Consider the following 14507-nt stretch of genomic DNA (forward strand, 5'->3'; position numbering starts at 1 on the left):
AAGTGTATTTCTGTTGATGAGTCCCTGTCACATTTTAAAGGGAGGCTTCAATTCCACCAGTACCTGCCAAATAAGAGGGGAAGGTACGGCGTGAAAATGTATAAGCTGTGCGAGAGTGCATCTTGGTATACATACAAATTTAGAATATACGAAGGGAAGGACAGCAGTATTTAGCCCCCAGAATGCCCCCCCCCCCTTACTGGGAATTAACGCAAAAATTGTGTAGGATTTGGTGCACACATTGCTGGACAAGGGTTACCACCTCTACCTGGATAATTTTTATACCAGCTTCCTACTCTTCAAGTGCCTCGCCTCCAGAAGTACTGTGGTATGCGGCACTGCTGTAAAAAATCTGAGAGGCCTCCCAAAGACACTGCTTAGGCAAACACTCAAAAGGGGTGAGAGCAGGGCACAATCTAGCAGCAATATATTGTGTGTCAAGTACAAGGACAAGAGAGATGTCCTTGTATTGACAACAATACATGGCCACACCAGTACCTATGTACCTGTACGAGGTACCAGTACAGAGACCCCGAACAAGACTGCATCCTGGACTACAATAGGTACATGGGAGGGGTGGATTTGTCAGATCATGTCCTGGAGCCCTTCAGTGCCATGTGGAAATCGAGGGTGTGGTATAAGAAGCTGACCATGCACATGATACAGATAGCATTTTACATTGAGTACTTGCTACGTTGATGTACAGGCCAGAGGGGAACTTTCCTGGTTCTTTAGGGACCAAGAGGGGGGGCACACAGTACTTCTGGAAGCGAGGCCACACGCTTAGCAGCAGGGCAACAATTTCCAGGAGAAGTTCCCCAAACTGGCAAGAAGGGAAAAATTCAAAAGAGGTGCAGAGTCTGCTCAAAGAGGGGGATAAGGAAGGACACAATATACCAATGTGACACGTGTCCCGAAAAACCAGGGCTCTGTATGTTTTAGAATTTATAATGCATCCCTTGATTTTTTATTTACCCTGATGCACTCCGCACAGCCTATCTCCCTAATCTTTCCCTTCTGAGAACTGCCGTGTGCCCAGGCAGCAGATAACAGCCACATGTAGGGTATTGCCATATCCGGGAGAACCCACGTTACAGTTTATCGGGTTTATATCTCCGGTGGCACATGCTGGGCACAATATATAGGACACTGAAATGGCATATACATATACAAAATTTGCAAATCTCTCTGCACCATCTGCTGCGCATTATCTTTTACGCAGTACCTGTGGGGTCAAAATGCTCACTACACCTCTAAATGAATGTCTTAAGGGGTGTCGTTTTTAAAATGGGCAAAAGTAGAGAAATTCCACAGCACAGAACCGCCAAAGCGGTGCACGCCTCTTCAGAACCCGGTCCAAGGTCCACAATATCGGACAGAAAAATTGACATTTTCTGTTTTTAAAATGGGTTTACTTCTCGGGGGTTTCAACTGTTCTGGTACCTCAGGGGCTTCTGCATACATACTTAGCACCAGAAAATCTCCAGTAGGCCAAATGGTGGTCCTTTCCTTCTGAGCCCTGCCGTGTGCCCAGGCAGCTAATAACAGCCACATGTAGGGTATTGCCATACCCGGGAGAACCCACATTACAGTTTATGGGGTGTATATCTCCGGTGAGCACAATATATCGGAAACTGAAATGGCATGTATATATAGAAAATTGCAAATGGAGACTTCCGGGGCGGGGCATCGTGGATGGCCGCTTTTAGTTGGAGCTCCCTTGCGGCCTAAGCCAATCCAGGGTACATCGTGGCGACCAGACCTGCCGGACACTCACCAGTGCTTCTCTTGGAATCGTGGAGACGGGCCATCTTGGAGGAGCTCTCCAGTTTCGTCTCCCCGGAGTCCTGGGCGGTGTAACGCCGGACCGCAGCAAACGGCCACAGCAGCCGCCGCCACCATTTTGGGAGATCTCCGACGGAGGACACGGAGGCCGGAGCCTGCACCTTTGCGGTATGTCTTACTCTCAAGGTGAGAGGGAACTCTTGCCCTGTAGCCCAGGCCTCATAACCGGCTGGTGTTTGCTAAATCCCTTGCTCCCTGCCGCCGCCATATTGGCGATCCATGTCGGCTATTATTATAGCCTGGGCCTACATATTGGAGGTGCGTATCGGCCTCCAAGTGATACTTCATCCCCCGGATTGCAAGGCCACGGTCCTAGAGTCACGCCGCCACCGCCATCTTGAAGTGCCGACAGGGCATAGTGTATAGGTCTGCACTGTCTGGAGCCTTCTTATACCTCATATCAGAGGATATCTATTGGATCTGATTATACAGGGGATCCTGACACACAGGCAAACCCCCACTTGGTGCCCCTGATATTTTGGGCCACATCAGTGGTAGTGCAGGCCCGCTATTTTACTATTTTACTCATGTGTTAATCTACATTGCAGGACTTTACGCTGTTACTGGAATATATTTATTTTTCTTACACAACTCATTGGTGGATCTTCACGGCTCTCCCATGTTCACGGTGATCTCACATGCTTAGTACTGAAGCGCCATGTTCCTAATGCCTCAATGATTATGTGGTACATCGCTGGAGAGTTCCCCGTCATAACCCTCAGTTGCTCCCACGGTGCCCCCTGGTGCTCGCCCTTCTTCTCACTGCTTGAGGATTGTGTCATGGACAAATATTTAACAAAATCGACAGAAGGGAGATCCACCTGCTGTCAGATTTCTCAGTTGTCTGACTCCTCCCGTCTTCTGGAAATGCAGAAGTCCAAGAGCAGCACTAAAGGGGACAAACAGGCTCCTAAATCCTCATCTGCCAAAGCCTCATCCTCACGACCACAGTTCTCACCAGAAGTGTCGCTGGGAGGGGACATTACGCCACCACGGTTGTCTCCATAATATAGTCCGCAGCACAACAGCGAGATGGACACCCACCAAGCCACCCTGGTATTTCAAGAGGTCTCTAAAATGTTGTTGCCCCTTTTTGACAAAAGACTGGAGGTATTGGACACTTCTATTAATGCAGCTCTGGCGCAACTTACATCACATTCTCAAAAGATTGCGGACTTTGAAACGAGGGTTGCAACAACAGATACCTCAGTGTCCGCAATGCAGGAAAATGTGCAGCAAATCCAAGCCTCTAATCAAGAACTCAGAGACAAGCTGGACGACCTGGAGAACCGGGAAAGACGCAACAACTTGCATTTTGTGGGCATCCCGGAAAAGGTGACTGGTGAACAACTGCTGGATTATCTTTGTAAGGACCTCCCTACTGCTCTGAACATCGAGCTTGGTGGTGACTCGCTCATGATAGAAAGGGCACACAGATTGGGCCCTCCCAGAGCTGGGAGAAATGCAGGGGAAGGCAGACCTCGTCCGGTGATTTCCAAATACTTCCACTGGGCGATAAAGGAGAAAGTCCTATGGGCCTACAGACAACAGAGGGAACTACTCATCCACGACTCTAAGATCCTAATCTTCCAGGACTACTCAGCAGTGGTCGCTCAGAAACGCAAAGCTTTTGCCCCAATCTGCCATCTACTGTATGACAGGAACACCCGGTTCCAACTCCTGTTCCCAGCCAAATTGAAGGTGCAGGATGGTGACCATACGCTCTTCTTTGAGGATCCGGTACAGGCCAGAAGACTACTTCGCCTGGAAGAAAATGGTGCAGAGTGACTCGCATCTTTGCAGGGGACAGCTCGCACACTTGGCATATGGACATGCACTTACTATTTTTCTGGTTAAAAAATTGTTACTTGTAGCCGTTCTACCTCTTTGATGGCAAATATGTTGTTACCCAAACCTGGGTTCGCCATCGACATTGTTTACATGTTTATTTTGTATTTACTATTCTCGCTTGTGCTAAACTCTTTTCTCTTGCAGCTGATTGGGGGCATGGTTCTCGCCGCTATACACACCACTGGGATTAGGCTTGGCATGCGGCTTGCTGGGACCGCGGGGTGCAGCCGGATGTTTCGTAATCTGACCTGGATCCAACTTCGTGACATGGGATGAGTACCCAACCTACACACACTTCTGACACATATCACACTACTCCCCATATCCGATTCCTCTCCTGCAATGTGGATGGCTTGAATACACCCTTGAAGAGGGAGTAGGTGCTTAATCACCTTAAGCGGCTCCCACCTGATATTCTCTTCTTACAGGAGACTCATTGGAGATCAGGCACACAGAACAGATTGATGGCCCCCTGGTTGTCTGATTGCTACTCAGCTTCGCATTCTTCCTCTTCAAGGGAGGTGGCGACCCTTTTTAGAAAGGGCTTGCACTGCACATTGGAAAGTTCTATTAGCGACACACAGGGTAGATACCTCATTTTACACGTAAAGATAGCTGATATCCCTTATTTGTTGGTTAATATCTATGCTCCAAATCATGACCAGCAGGCATTTTATCTAGAAATTCTTCAACTACTATTGGGTCTCCCTAGACATAGCCTAATTATTGGGGGTGACTTCAACTTGGTGCAATCTCCCGCCGTGGATAGGTCCCCTCCTACCCCTCAGTCTCAAGCTGCCGCTTCCTCTCTTGCTCTCTTCATGGATTCGCTCACTGTATGCGATCCCTGGAGGGTACTGGATGAGGGTGCGCGAGAATACACATGTCACTCGGTTGCTCATAATTCATTCTCATGCATAGATTATTTTCTTATTTCAACGTCCTTGTTCGACTCCCACCCTTCTCCCCATTACCATATCGGACCATGCCCCGATTACTATGACACTATCTATTTCGCACTCCTCACCAAAAACAATAATATGCTGATTTCCTGCTTACTTGGCAGAATCTGAGGAATTCAAACACTGGGGCAACTATCTGGATAATAACTCCCCCCATGTGGACAATATACCACTCCTGTGGGCGACATCCAAGGCAGTGATGAGAGGGCATATTATAGGATATCTGTCTCGTAAGCGGAAAATACGGAAGACCCATTTTGATGCCCTATACAAGGATCTACTAGTGGCCCAAAGAACCTATATAGATGATTCCACCTCGCCCAAACAACAGATTTACCAAACTGCAAAACATTTGTTAGACGCTTTTATCCATTCTGAATCACATTGGCAGGTTAAATCCATGGTTAACAGGTTTTATAGATGGGGGAATAAAACCGGTAAGCTACCCTCGCAAGACAAAAGCATCCTTACAAACCGATTTTGACCCTACGTAATCCCCTTACAGGTATTGTCTCTACTGACCCAACAGAACTAGCAAACATTTTTACTAATTATTATGAAGATCTTTATAGGACGGCCCCGGCCTCTCCCCCAGACATAAACTCCTTTCTGGACACGGTTGAATTGCCCTCCCTCTCTGTAGAGCAACAAGCTTTATTGAATGCAGAGATACAGAAGGAAGAGGTGAGGCAAGCTATTTCATCAGCCTCTAATGGGAAGACTCCGGGTCCAGATAGATTTTCATCGGAAAACTATAAAATTTTGGCGCCTCAGCTGATCCCCGTTTTGACTAATTTAAATAATGATGCGTTTTTACATTCCATGCCCATTGACCGTTTCACTGAATCGCGCACAGTGCTTCTGCTCAAACCACACAAAGATCTTTCCCTGACTCAATCATACCGTCCTATCTCGTTACTTAACCACGACTACAAGCTGCTGGCCAGAATACTGGCGGATAGGTTGCAATGCTTCCTTCCTGATCTTTTGTCTGGTGCTCAGAGGGGTTTTACATGAGGTAGGACTTGTATAAAAAATATTAGATCTGCAATAGCCGCTACGGTCGCGGCACATAATCCCGCGCAGCCGGTGACTATGTTAATGAGTCTCTAAAGCGTTTGATATGGTGGCATGGCCGTTTTTGGATGAGGTGCTTATCCGTACGGGGGTGGGTTCTATTTTTACCAAATTCATGCAGTCCTTTCGTGTGGGGGCTGCGACCTGTGTGGTGGTCAATGGGCATAATTCTACCCCTATAGATATTTTTAGAGGCACCAAGCAGGGATGCCCCCTGTCCCCCCTTCTGTTTAATCTTTCCATAGATCCCTTACTGCGTCACCTTTCCAAAACCTCAGCTTTTCAGGGCCTTATTATCTGGGATCTAGAACTTAAAGTAGCCGCTTTTGCGGATGACATCCTGTTGGTGGTTACAGACCCCAAGCGGACACTACATCCCATTCTTGAAGAACTGAACCGGGTGGGCTGAATATTGGGATACTATCTTAATAGGGACAAGACAGAGACATTATTGTTGAGAGGGCCTTCTAAAGCCCTTTGGGCGGCCACCTTCCCATTTAGATGGAACACTCAGGCGATCAAATATTTAGGAGTCCAAATCTCCAGACACCCTGCTAAACTCTACAGACTTAATATCTCAAGTCATAAAGAGGAATTAGAAAACACTCTCTCAAATTGGAAACACTTCTCCCTCTCATACCTAGGGAAGGCCAATCTTCTTAAGATGACGGAGTTCCCTCGTCTCCTATATATTTTCCATACCCTTCCAATATATCTCACCCCTAAAGATGAAAAACGCATTAATTACTTATACAGGACATTTGTGTGTGTGTGGGAGGGGGGGGGGGGGAGATCCCGCATAGCCTACCATATTTTACAACAACCAAGAGCCAATGGCGGCGGCAGTATAACCTGGCGGCCTTGTTCCGTTATGTCTCGGACTGGCTGGGGAGCACCTCTCATTATACCTTGTACACTCTGGATTCCAGATTATTTTCTGGACGGGCTTTGTCGGGACTCCTGCACTTTCATATGAGGGATTGTTTGTAGAGACTAGCGCTAACCCGCTACTTTTTGCCACTTGGAAAGCCTGGCAGAAAATCAGGCGACATCACCAGCTTTCTCCTCTGTTACCTCTCCACTTGCCACTAATCTGTAACAACCATTTTCAGGATGGTAATCCACTGGCAATTTTCCACAAGTGGCACACGTTAGGAATCACCTCCCTAAAACAGCTTGTACATAAGGACGAACGTAGGGCTCTTACACTTTCAGAACTCCACTCTAAATATCCGTGTTACCCATCGATCACTTTAGATTTCTTCAGGTCGACAGTTATATAAAAAAGGTTTTACCGCAACTACCAGACTTGGAATGGAATCCTTATTTGCTCCTAAAATTTTCCAGTCCCAACTCCTCGAAGGGCCAAATATCTAGAAACTATCAATTTCTTCATGTTCCCCTTGATTACTCACAATGCCAGACTCCTTTAACTAAATGGCAGGGTGACGATCAGACTCTGACTCCCACCACGATACTGGCGGCTCTAGAGCAGGCACATAAATTTCTTCCCTCTGCACGTTTTCTGGAAATGCGACTTAAGATTGCCCACAGGTCGTATTTGACTCCAAGTGTGGGGTATAAGATTGGTATCTATGAATCGTCGTGTTGCTTCAAATGTCAAGCACCAGCAGCCAATCTCTACCATTGCTTGTGGTCGTGCCCGCACATTCGCACATTTTGGTCTCGCATACGCACATCACTACTACTCACCTCTCTAATTTTGTCCCTGATACGATACTGTGGGCGGTGTTTGGGTACATGGACACTGAAGTTCACAGGTGTTCCCCCGGGGCACTTAAAATGTTGCATTATGTGGCGGCAGCAGGGACGAAAGCCATATTACTGACCTGGCTTGCTAATCAGCCCCCACCTTTCAAATTATTCTTGGATAAATTATCCTATCTATTGAAAATGGACTGGGTAGAGGCCTCTCTCCATAAGGAATTGCAGGTCCAACAGTTTTTTGACACATGGGAAACATTCATTGCATTACTCCCACAAAACATTCAAATACAAATACGGAAATGCTTTGAACCAACGGTTTGGTTTCACGAACAGGTGCTCCTGAGGAAGGCACCTGTGTAAGATGTGGTCAAGATCCCGGTGGTTGTCTGGTGTACGCGAGAGCCATGCAGCTTCTTCTTCATGTCCTTCCTATTACTCCCCTGTCCTCGCACAGATAAGATGGGTTCTGTTGGGGTGGATATGTGCGGTGGGTAGGTTCCCGCGGACGCCTCCATCCCTGATTTATGTTTCTCTTTTTCAAATTAAATTGCTTACAATTTAAAATGAATGTGAGTGTTTCTTCTGCATTGTTTTCTTCATAAGCACAGTGAAATAAAAATTTAGAGTTATTTTGTTTTCTTCCCCCTTCCCCTTCTCTCCCTCACCCCCATCTAGTTATCCTGCTTGACCAGTTAAGTCAATCTCTTGATGATGTGTAATTTGTGTTTACTGGAAATCTAACTGATCCTCTGGAATGCTGATTGTATTACATTGTTTCCCCTCCCTTCTTTCCTTCTGTTTTCCCCACAAACTTAATTGTTTGGAAAAAATGTTCAATAAAAAGAAGTTTAAAAAAAAAAAAGAAAATTGCAAATCTCACTCTGCACCATCTGCTGCGCATTATCTTTTACACAGTACCTGTGGGGTCAAAATGCTCACTACACCTCTAGATGAATGTCTTAAAGGGTGTAATTTTTAAAATGTGGTCACTTCTCGGGGGTTTCAACTGTACTGGTACCTCTGGGGCTCTGCAAATGCGACATAGCACCCGAAAACCAATTCAGCAAAATCTGGACTCCAAAGAACACATAGCGCTCCTTCCCTTCTAAGCCCTCCCACGGGCCCAAACGCCAGTTTATCACCACAAATGGGGTATTGCCGCACTCAGGAGAAATTGGGCAACAAAATGTGCTATTTTATTCTTTGTAAAAATAAGAAATTTTGAGCAAACACTATATATTATTGGAAAATGTTTTAATTTTTTAAAAGAAAATAAAAGAATTCCTTGAGGGGTATAGTTTCCAAAATGGGGTCACTTTTGTGGGATTTCTATTGTTTTTGCACCACAAGACCTCTTGAAACTCGGCATGGTGCCTAAAATATATTTTAATAAAAAAGAGGCCCCAAAATGCACTAGATGCTTCTTTGCTTCTGAGGCCTGTGTTTTAGTCTACTTGCAAAATAGGGCCACATGTGGGGTATTTATAAAAACTGCAGATTGTGGGCAATACATATTTGGTAGTGTTTCTCTGGTCAAACCTTCTGTGTTACAGAAAAAAATGGATTAAAATTTAATTTCTGCAAGAAAAATGAAATTTGCAAATTTCACCTCCACATTGCTTTAATTCCTGTGAAACGCCTAAAGGGTTAAGAAACTTTCTAAATGCTGTTTTGAATACTTTGAGGGGTCTAGTTTTTAATTGTGGTGTTTTATGGGGGTTTCTAATACATAGGCCCCTCAAAACCACTTAAAACCTGAACTGGTACCTAAAAAATAGGCTTTTTAAATTTTATTGAAAACATGAGAAATTGCTGGTTATGATCTAAGCCTTTGAACGTCCTAGAAAAATAAAAGAATGTTCAAAAAATGATGCCAACATAAAGTAGACATATGGGAAATGTTAATTAGTAACTATTTTGTGTGGTATAACCAGCTGCCTTACAAGCAGATACATTTTAATTGAAAAATATGCTAATTTTTCAAAATGTTCTCTAAATGTAGCTATTTTTCACAAATAAACACTCAATGTATCAACCAAATTTTACTACTAACATAAAGCCCAGTGTGTCACGAGAAAACAGTCTCAGAATCGCTTGGATAGGTAAAAGCATTCCGAAGTTATTACCACATAAAGCGAAATATGTCAGATTTGAAACATGGGCTCTGAGCCCAAACTAGGCTGCGTCCTTAAGGGGTTAACCTGAGAGTACCACAGGTTCCTTGTAATCATTATCAGATGATACGTTATTACAACCAATTAAAGTTAAAATCGAAAGCACTATTTCCAAATTAGCTTACACTCATTAACTGTTTATACATAGTATAAACTACAAAAAAGAACACAGACAATTTTTGTTGTCTAAACCATGACCTACCTATTCTTTTGTTTCAATAATCCAATGTGTTTCATGCTGTAAAAGCGAAGTATGGCTATCCCCAGTCTTCATGTTTTTTTGCTACTCTCTCTATTACAAAGATGGGGTTACCAAAGTAACCCATTTATCTAGTGATTGTGCACGTTTATTTGCTTATTCTTTTTTTTATATATTTTCTGTACATAGGGCTCTGCATTTAGTACACAGGGAGCTGAAGCTTACAATCTTTTTGTGACCATGGCCATTGGTGATTGCCTAAAATTATGGGATATTAGGACTTTACGGTAAGAGACAAATATATTTTCTTTAAGTCAAGTATATTTAATTATTTAGAGAGATAATTTTCCATTGTTTTCTATATGAAGTAAATCTATTTAATTTTATACTGTATCCCCTACTTAGGTTAAATGCTTATTTAAAAACTGTAAGGGTATGTTCACACATAGTGAAAATGCCACCGATTTTCCATCCAGATTTGTGGGCGGAAAATCCCATCCACATGCTGCGGAAAAAATCACAACGTTTATAAATTGACCTGCGCCATGCTCCCACTATTCTCTAAATTTTGCGCTTAAGTTCAGTACTGGTTTGCACAAAAGAAAATTTGTAGCTGTACAAATTATATAGGGTACACTAAGGACAATTGTTGGGACAGGTTCCTGTGTGGGGCCATCCTTTTTAAGGTTAATACCCTGCTTTCTTTGAAGGGACAGTCTAGGGCAATTATTTTAAACTTTTTTTTTTTTTACAACACACTCCAGTATACTATATTTTACGCCAAAATTTAGTACTGGTCTGCACAAAAATAATAATTTCCAGCTGTACAAATTATATAGGGTGTACTAAGGACAGTTCTAGGGATAGGTATCTTTTTGGGGCTGCCCTTTTTAGGGCTAATACCCTACTTTCTTGTAGAGACAAGCCTAGAGCTATTATTCTACTTCTTTTTATACATTTTTCTAAAATTGTATTCTAAAATTGTATTTAAAAATGTTATCATAATATTATATAAAGTTGCATTTTAAACATTCTCACCTCATTGCTTATGTCAAATGTGACATGACGCCCAGAAACCACTCCAAAAGCCAAATGGCGCTCCTTCCCTTCTGAGCCCTACCGTGTTTCCAAATAGCAGTTTATGACCGCATATGGGGTATTGCTGTACTCGGGAGAAATTGCTTTACAAATGTTGGGGTGCTTTTTCACCTTTAGTACTTGTGGAAATTAATATAAAATTGATAAATCTACATTTTATTGAAAAAAATTTACATTTTCATTTTTACTGCCTACTTCCTATAATAGCTGCAAAAGAACTGTGGGATCAGAATGCTCACTATACCCCTAGATAATTTGTATGAGGGGTGTAGTTTACCAAATTGGGGTTCCCAGTGTTTTGGCCCCTCAAGGGTTTGCAAATGCGACATGGCCTCCGCCAACCATTCCGTCAAAATTTGAGCTCCAAAACCCAAATGGCGCTCCTTCCCTTCTGAGCCCTGTTGTGTGTCCAAACAGCTGTTTATGACCACATATGGGTATTACTCAGGAGAAATTGTTTTACAAAGGTAGGGGTGCTTTTTTTCCTTTAGTCCTTGTGGAAATTAAAAAAATATACGTTTTATTGGAAAAAAAATTTAATTTTTTATTATGACAGCCCAATTCTAATAACATTTATGAAACACCTGTGGGGTAAAAATGCTCACTACACACCTAGATAAATTTCTTGTGGGATGTAGTTTCCAAAATGGGGTATTTTTTTGGGTTCTACCTTTGTTTTGGTACCACAAGACCTCTTATTTTATTAAATATAATCTAATTAAAAGAGGGCCCCAAAATCCACTAGGTGTTCTTTTGCTTCTAAGGCATATGCGCTATTTCTTTAGCACACTAGGGCCACATGTGGGATATTTCTAAAAACTGCAGAATCCGGGTTATACATTTTGAGTTGTATTTCTGTGGTATTTTTCTGTGTTACAAATGAATTTCTGCAAAAAAAATAAAAATTTGCATATTTCACCTCTACTTTAATTCTAGTGAAACACCTAAAGGGTTAAGAAACTTTCTAAATGCTGTTTTGAATATTTTGAGGGGTGCATTTTTATAAATGGGGTGATTTATGGGGGTTTATAATGTATGGGCCCCTCAAAGCCACTTCAGAACTGGTCCCTGAAAAAAAAAAAGCCTTTTGAAATTTTATTGAAAATGTGAGAAATTTAAGCTAAAGTTATAAGCCTTGTAACGACCTAGAACAATAAAAAGATGTTAAAAAAATTATGCCAATCTAAAGTAGACATATGGGAAATATTAATTAGCAACTATTTTGTGTGGTATTGCTATTCAACAAGCAGATGCATTTGAGTTGATAAAAATGTTAGTAATTTATTCGCACATTTTGGTGTTTTTCACAATTAAATATTGAATGTATTGACCAAATTTTACCACTAACATAAAGTCCAATGTGTCACGAGAAAACAATCTAAGGGTATGTTCACACGATGAGAGGCATTAACGTGTGAAAAGACAGACTGTTAACAGCTGCCTCGTTTCACACGTAAATGCTCCTCCTCGCATTTTGCGAGCCGTCTGAGACGCTCGTAAATCTTGAGCTGTGCTTCATTGAGTTCAATGAAGAACAGCTCAAATTACGTGGCAAAGAAGTGCCCTGCACTTCTTTGCCGAGGCAGTCCATTTACGCGTCGTCGTTTGACAGCTGTCAAACGACGACGCGTAAATTACAGGTCGTCTGCACAGTACGTCGGCAAACCCATTAAAATGAATGGGCAGATGTTTGCCGACGTATTGTAGCCCTATTTTCAGGCGTAAAACGAGGCATAATACGCCTCGTTTACGCCTGAACATAGGTCGTGTGAACCCAGCCTAAGAATCACCTGGATAGGTAAAGGCATTCCAAAGTTATTTCCACAAGTCAGCTTTGAAATACTGTGACCGTATTGGTTATTATTCTGCAAATAAATGCAATTTTAAAGCCATTTTAGAATGCTGAAGTGAAGGATATCGTGAATTAAGAGAGCATCTACATGTCAGCCAAAAATTCTAGATGCACAAGTTGACATATCCAAAAGGATATGTGGAAACTTTTTGACTAGGAAGATAGTGGCTGATACTTTGTTAGGAGAAAAATCTGTCTGTATAAGAGGAGTTTCTGAGGTTCATAGAATGCAGTGTAGGAGTCACCGGTCAAAACCTTGCCAAAGGCATTACTATGACGGGCCCATGTTTGAAAAAAAATTGAGGTCAGGGATATGATGGAGCAGGATTGATGGCAGGGAAAGTGAAAGGTGCTTATATCTCAGGAGTACCCTAAAGCTGTGTGTACACATTTTTACTCCCATGTTTTAAACCTGGCCTTCGTGGCAGCTTCCCAGATACCCATGGTAAGAAATAAGTTTGATGCTGTTGACTGAGTATTTAATTTTTGGACTCTAATTCAAAACGACAGAGCAACTACAGTTAAGTGTCCTGAAGGTAGAAAGAAAAGACTAAAGGCTTTGTGCAGAACCGATTGGATAGAACAACATCATGCACTGGAGACATTTCTTGACTTATATCCTGCAATAATCAAATGTTTTATTGACATTTATGATCCATCATCTGAAAATCCTACATTATGGAACAGAGATAGTGTAGTTGATGCCAGAGCTCTTTGCCTTTGTTTGACTACTTTTGACAACATCATTACTTTAACCCTTTCAAGACCAAGCTCATTTTGGCCTTCAGGACCAGCCCCATTTTTTCAAATCTGACATGTGTTACTTTATGTGGTAATAACTCCGGAATGCTTTTGCCTATCCAAGCGATTCTGAGATTGTTTTCTCGTGACATATTGTACTTTATATTAGTGGAACAATTTGGTCAATAAATTCATTGCTTATTTGTGAAAAACACCAAAATTTAGAGAAAATGTGCAAAAATTATGATTTTTCTCATTTTAAATGTATCTGTTTGTAAAACAGATAGTAATGCCACACAAAATAGTTACTATTTCACATACTCCATATGTCTACTTTATATTTGCATTGTTTTTTTAACATTATTTTAGTTTTCTAGGACATTACAAGGCTTAGTACTTTACCAGCAATTTCTCACATTTTCAAGAAAATTTCAAAAGGCGATTTTTACAGGGACCAGTTCAGTTCTAAAGCGCCTTTGAAGGCCTTATGTACTAGATAGACCCCATAAATCACCCCATATTAAAAACTGCACCCCTCAAAGTATTCAAAACAGCATTCAGAAAGTTTCTTAACCATTTAGGTGTTTCACAGGAATTAAAACAATGTAGAGGGGAAATTGACAAATTGTAATTTTTTTTTGCTGCAATTCATTTGTAATCATTTTTTTTCTGTAACACAGAAGGTTTTACCAGAGAAACGTAACACAATATTTATTGCCCAGATTCTTCAGTTCTTAGAAATATCCCATATGTGGCCCTAGTGTGAAAATGGACTGAAATACCGGCCTCAGAAGCAAAGGAGCACCTAGTGGATTTTGTGGCCTCCTTTTTTTAGAATATATTTTAGGCACCATGTCGGGTTTGAAGAGGTCTTGTAGTGCCAAAACAGTGGAAATCCCCAAAAAGTGACACGGTTTTGGAAACTGTACCCCTCTGTAATGATGGGGGTAAGGAAACAGACAAGTGAGCCCTAATGTACC

The 14507-nt window shown here is 42.2% G+C and overlaps 1 protein-coding gene and 1 long non-coding RNA gene across 2 annotated transcripts in view; one reads left to right on the forward strand and one right to left on the reverse strand.

The window, feature by feature from the left end:
- WDR27 (WD repeat domain 27) overlaps window positions 1-14507 on the forward strand; it is a 755361-nt gene that overhangs the window by 399284 nt on the left and 341570 nt on the right. The window contains exon 22 of the mRNA XM_075862730.1: window positions 10026-10123. Within this exon, the coding sequence (XP_075718845.1) occupies window positions 10026-10123 (98 nt within the window). The remainder of the gene's footprint in view (window positions 1-10025; window positions 10124-14507) is intronic.
- LOC142759936 (uncharacterized) overlaps window positions 1-14507 on the reverse strand; it is an 88512-nt gene that overhangs the window by 28096 nt on the left and 45909 nt on the right. The window lies entirely within an intron of this gene.

Source organism: Rhinoderma darwinii, chromosome 4, assembly GCF_050947455.1.
Source record: "Rhinoderma darwinii isolate aRhiDar2 chromosome 4, aRhiDar2.hap1, whole genome shotgun sequence".
Lineage (NCBI taxonomy): Eukaryota > Metazoa > Chordata > Amphibia > Anura > Rhinodermatidae > Rhinoderma > Rhinoderma darwinii.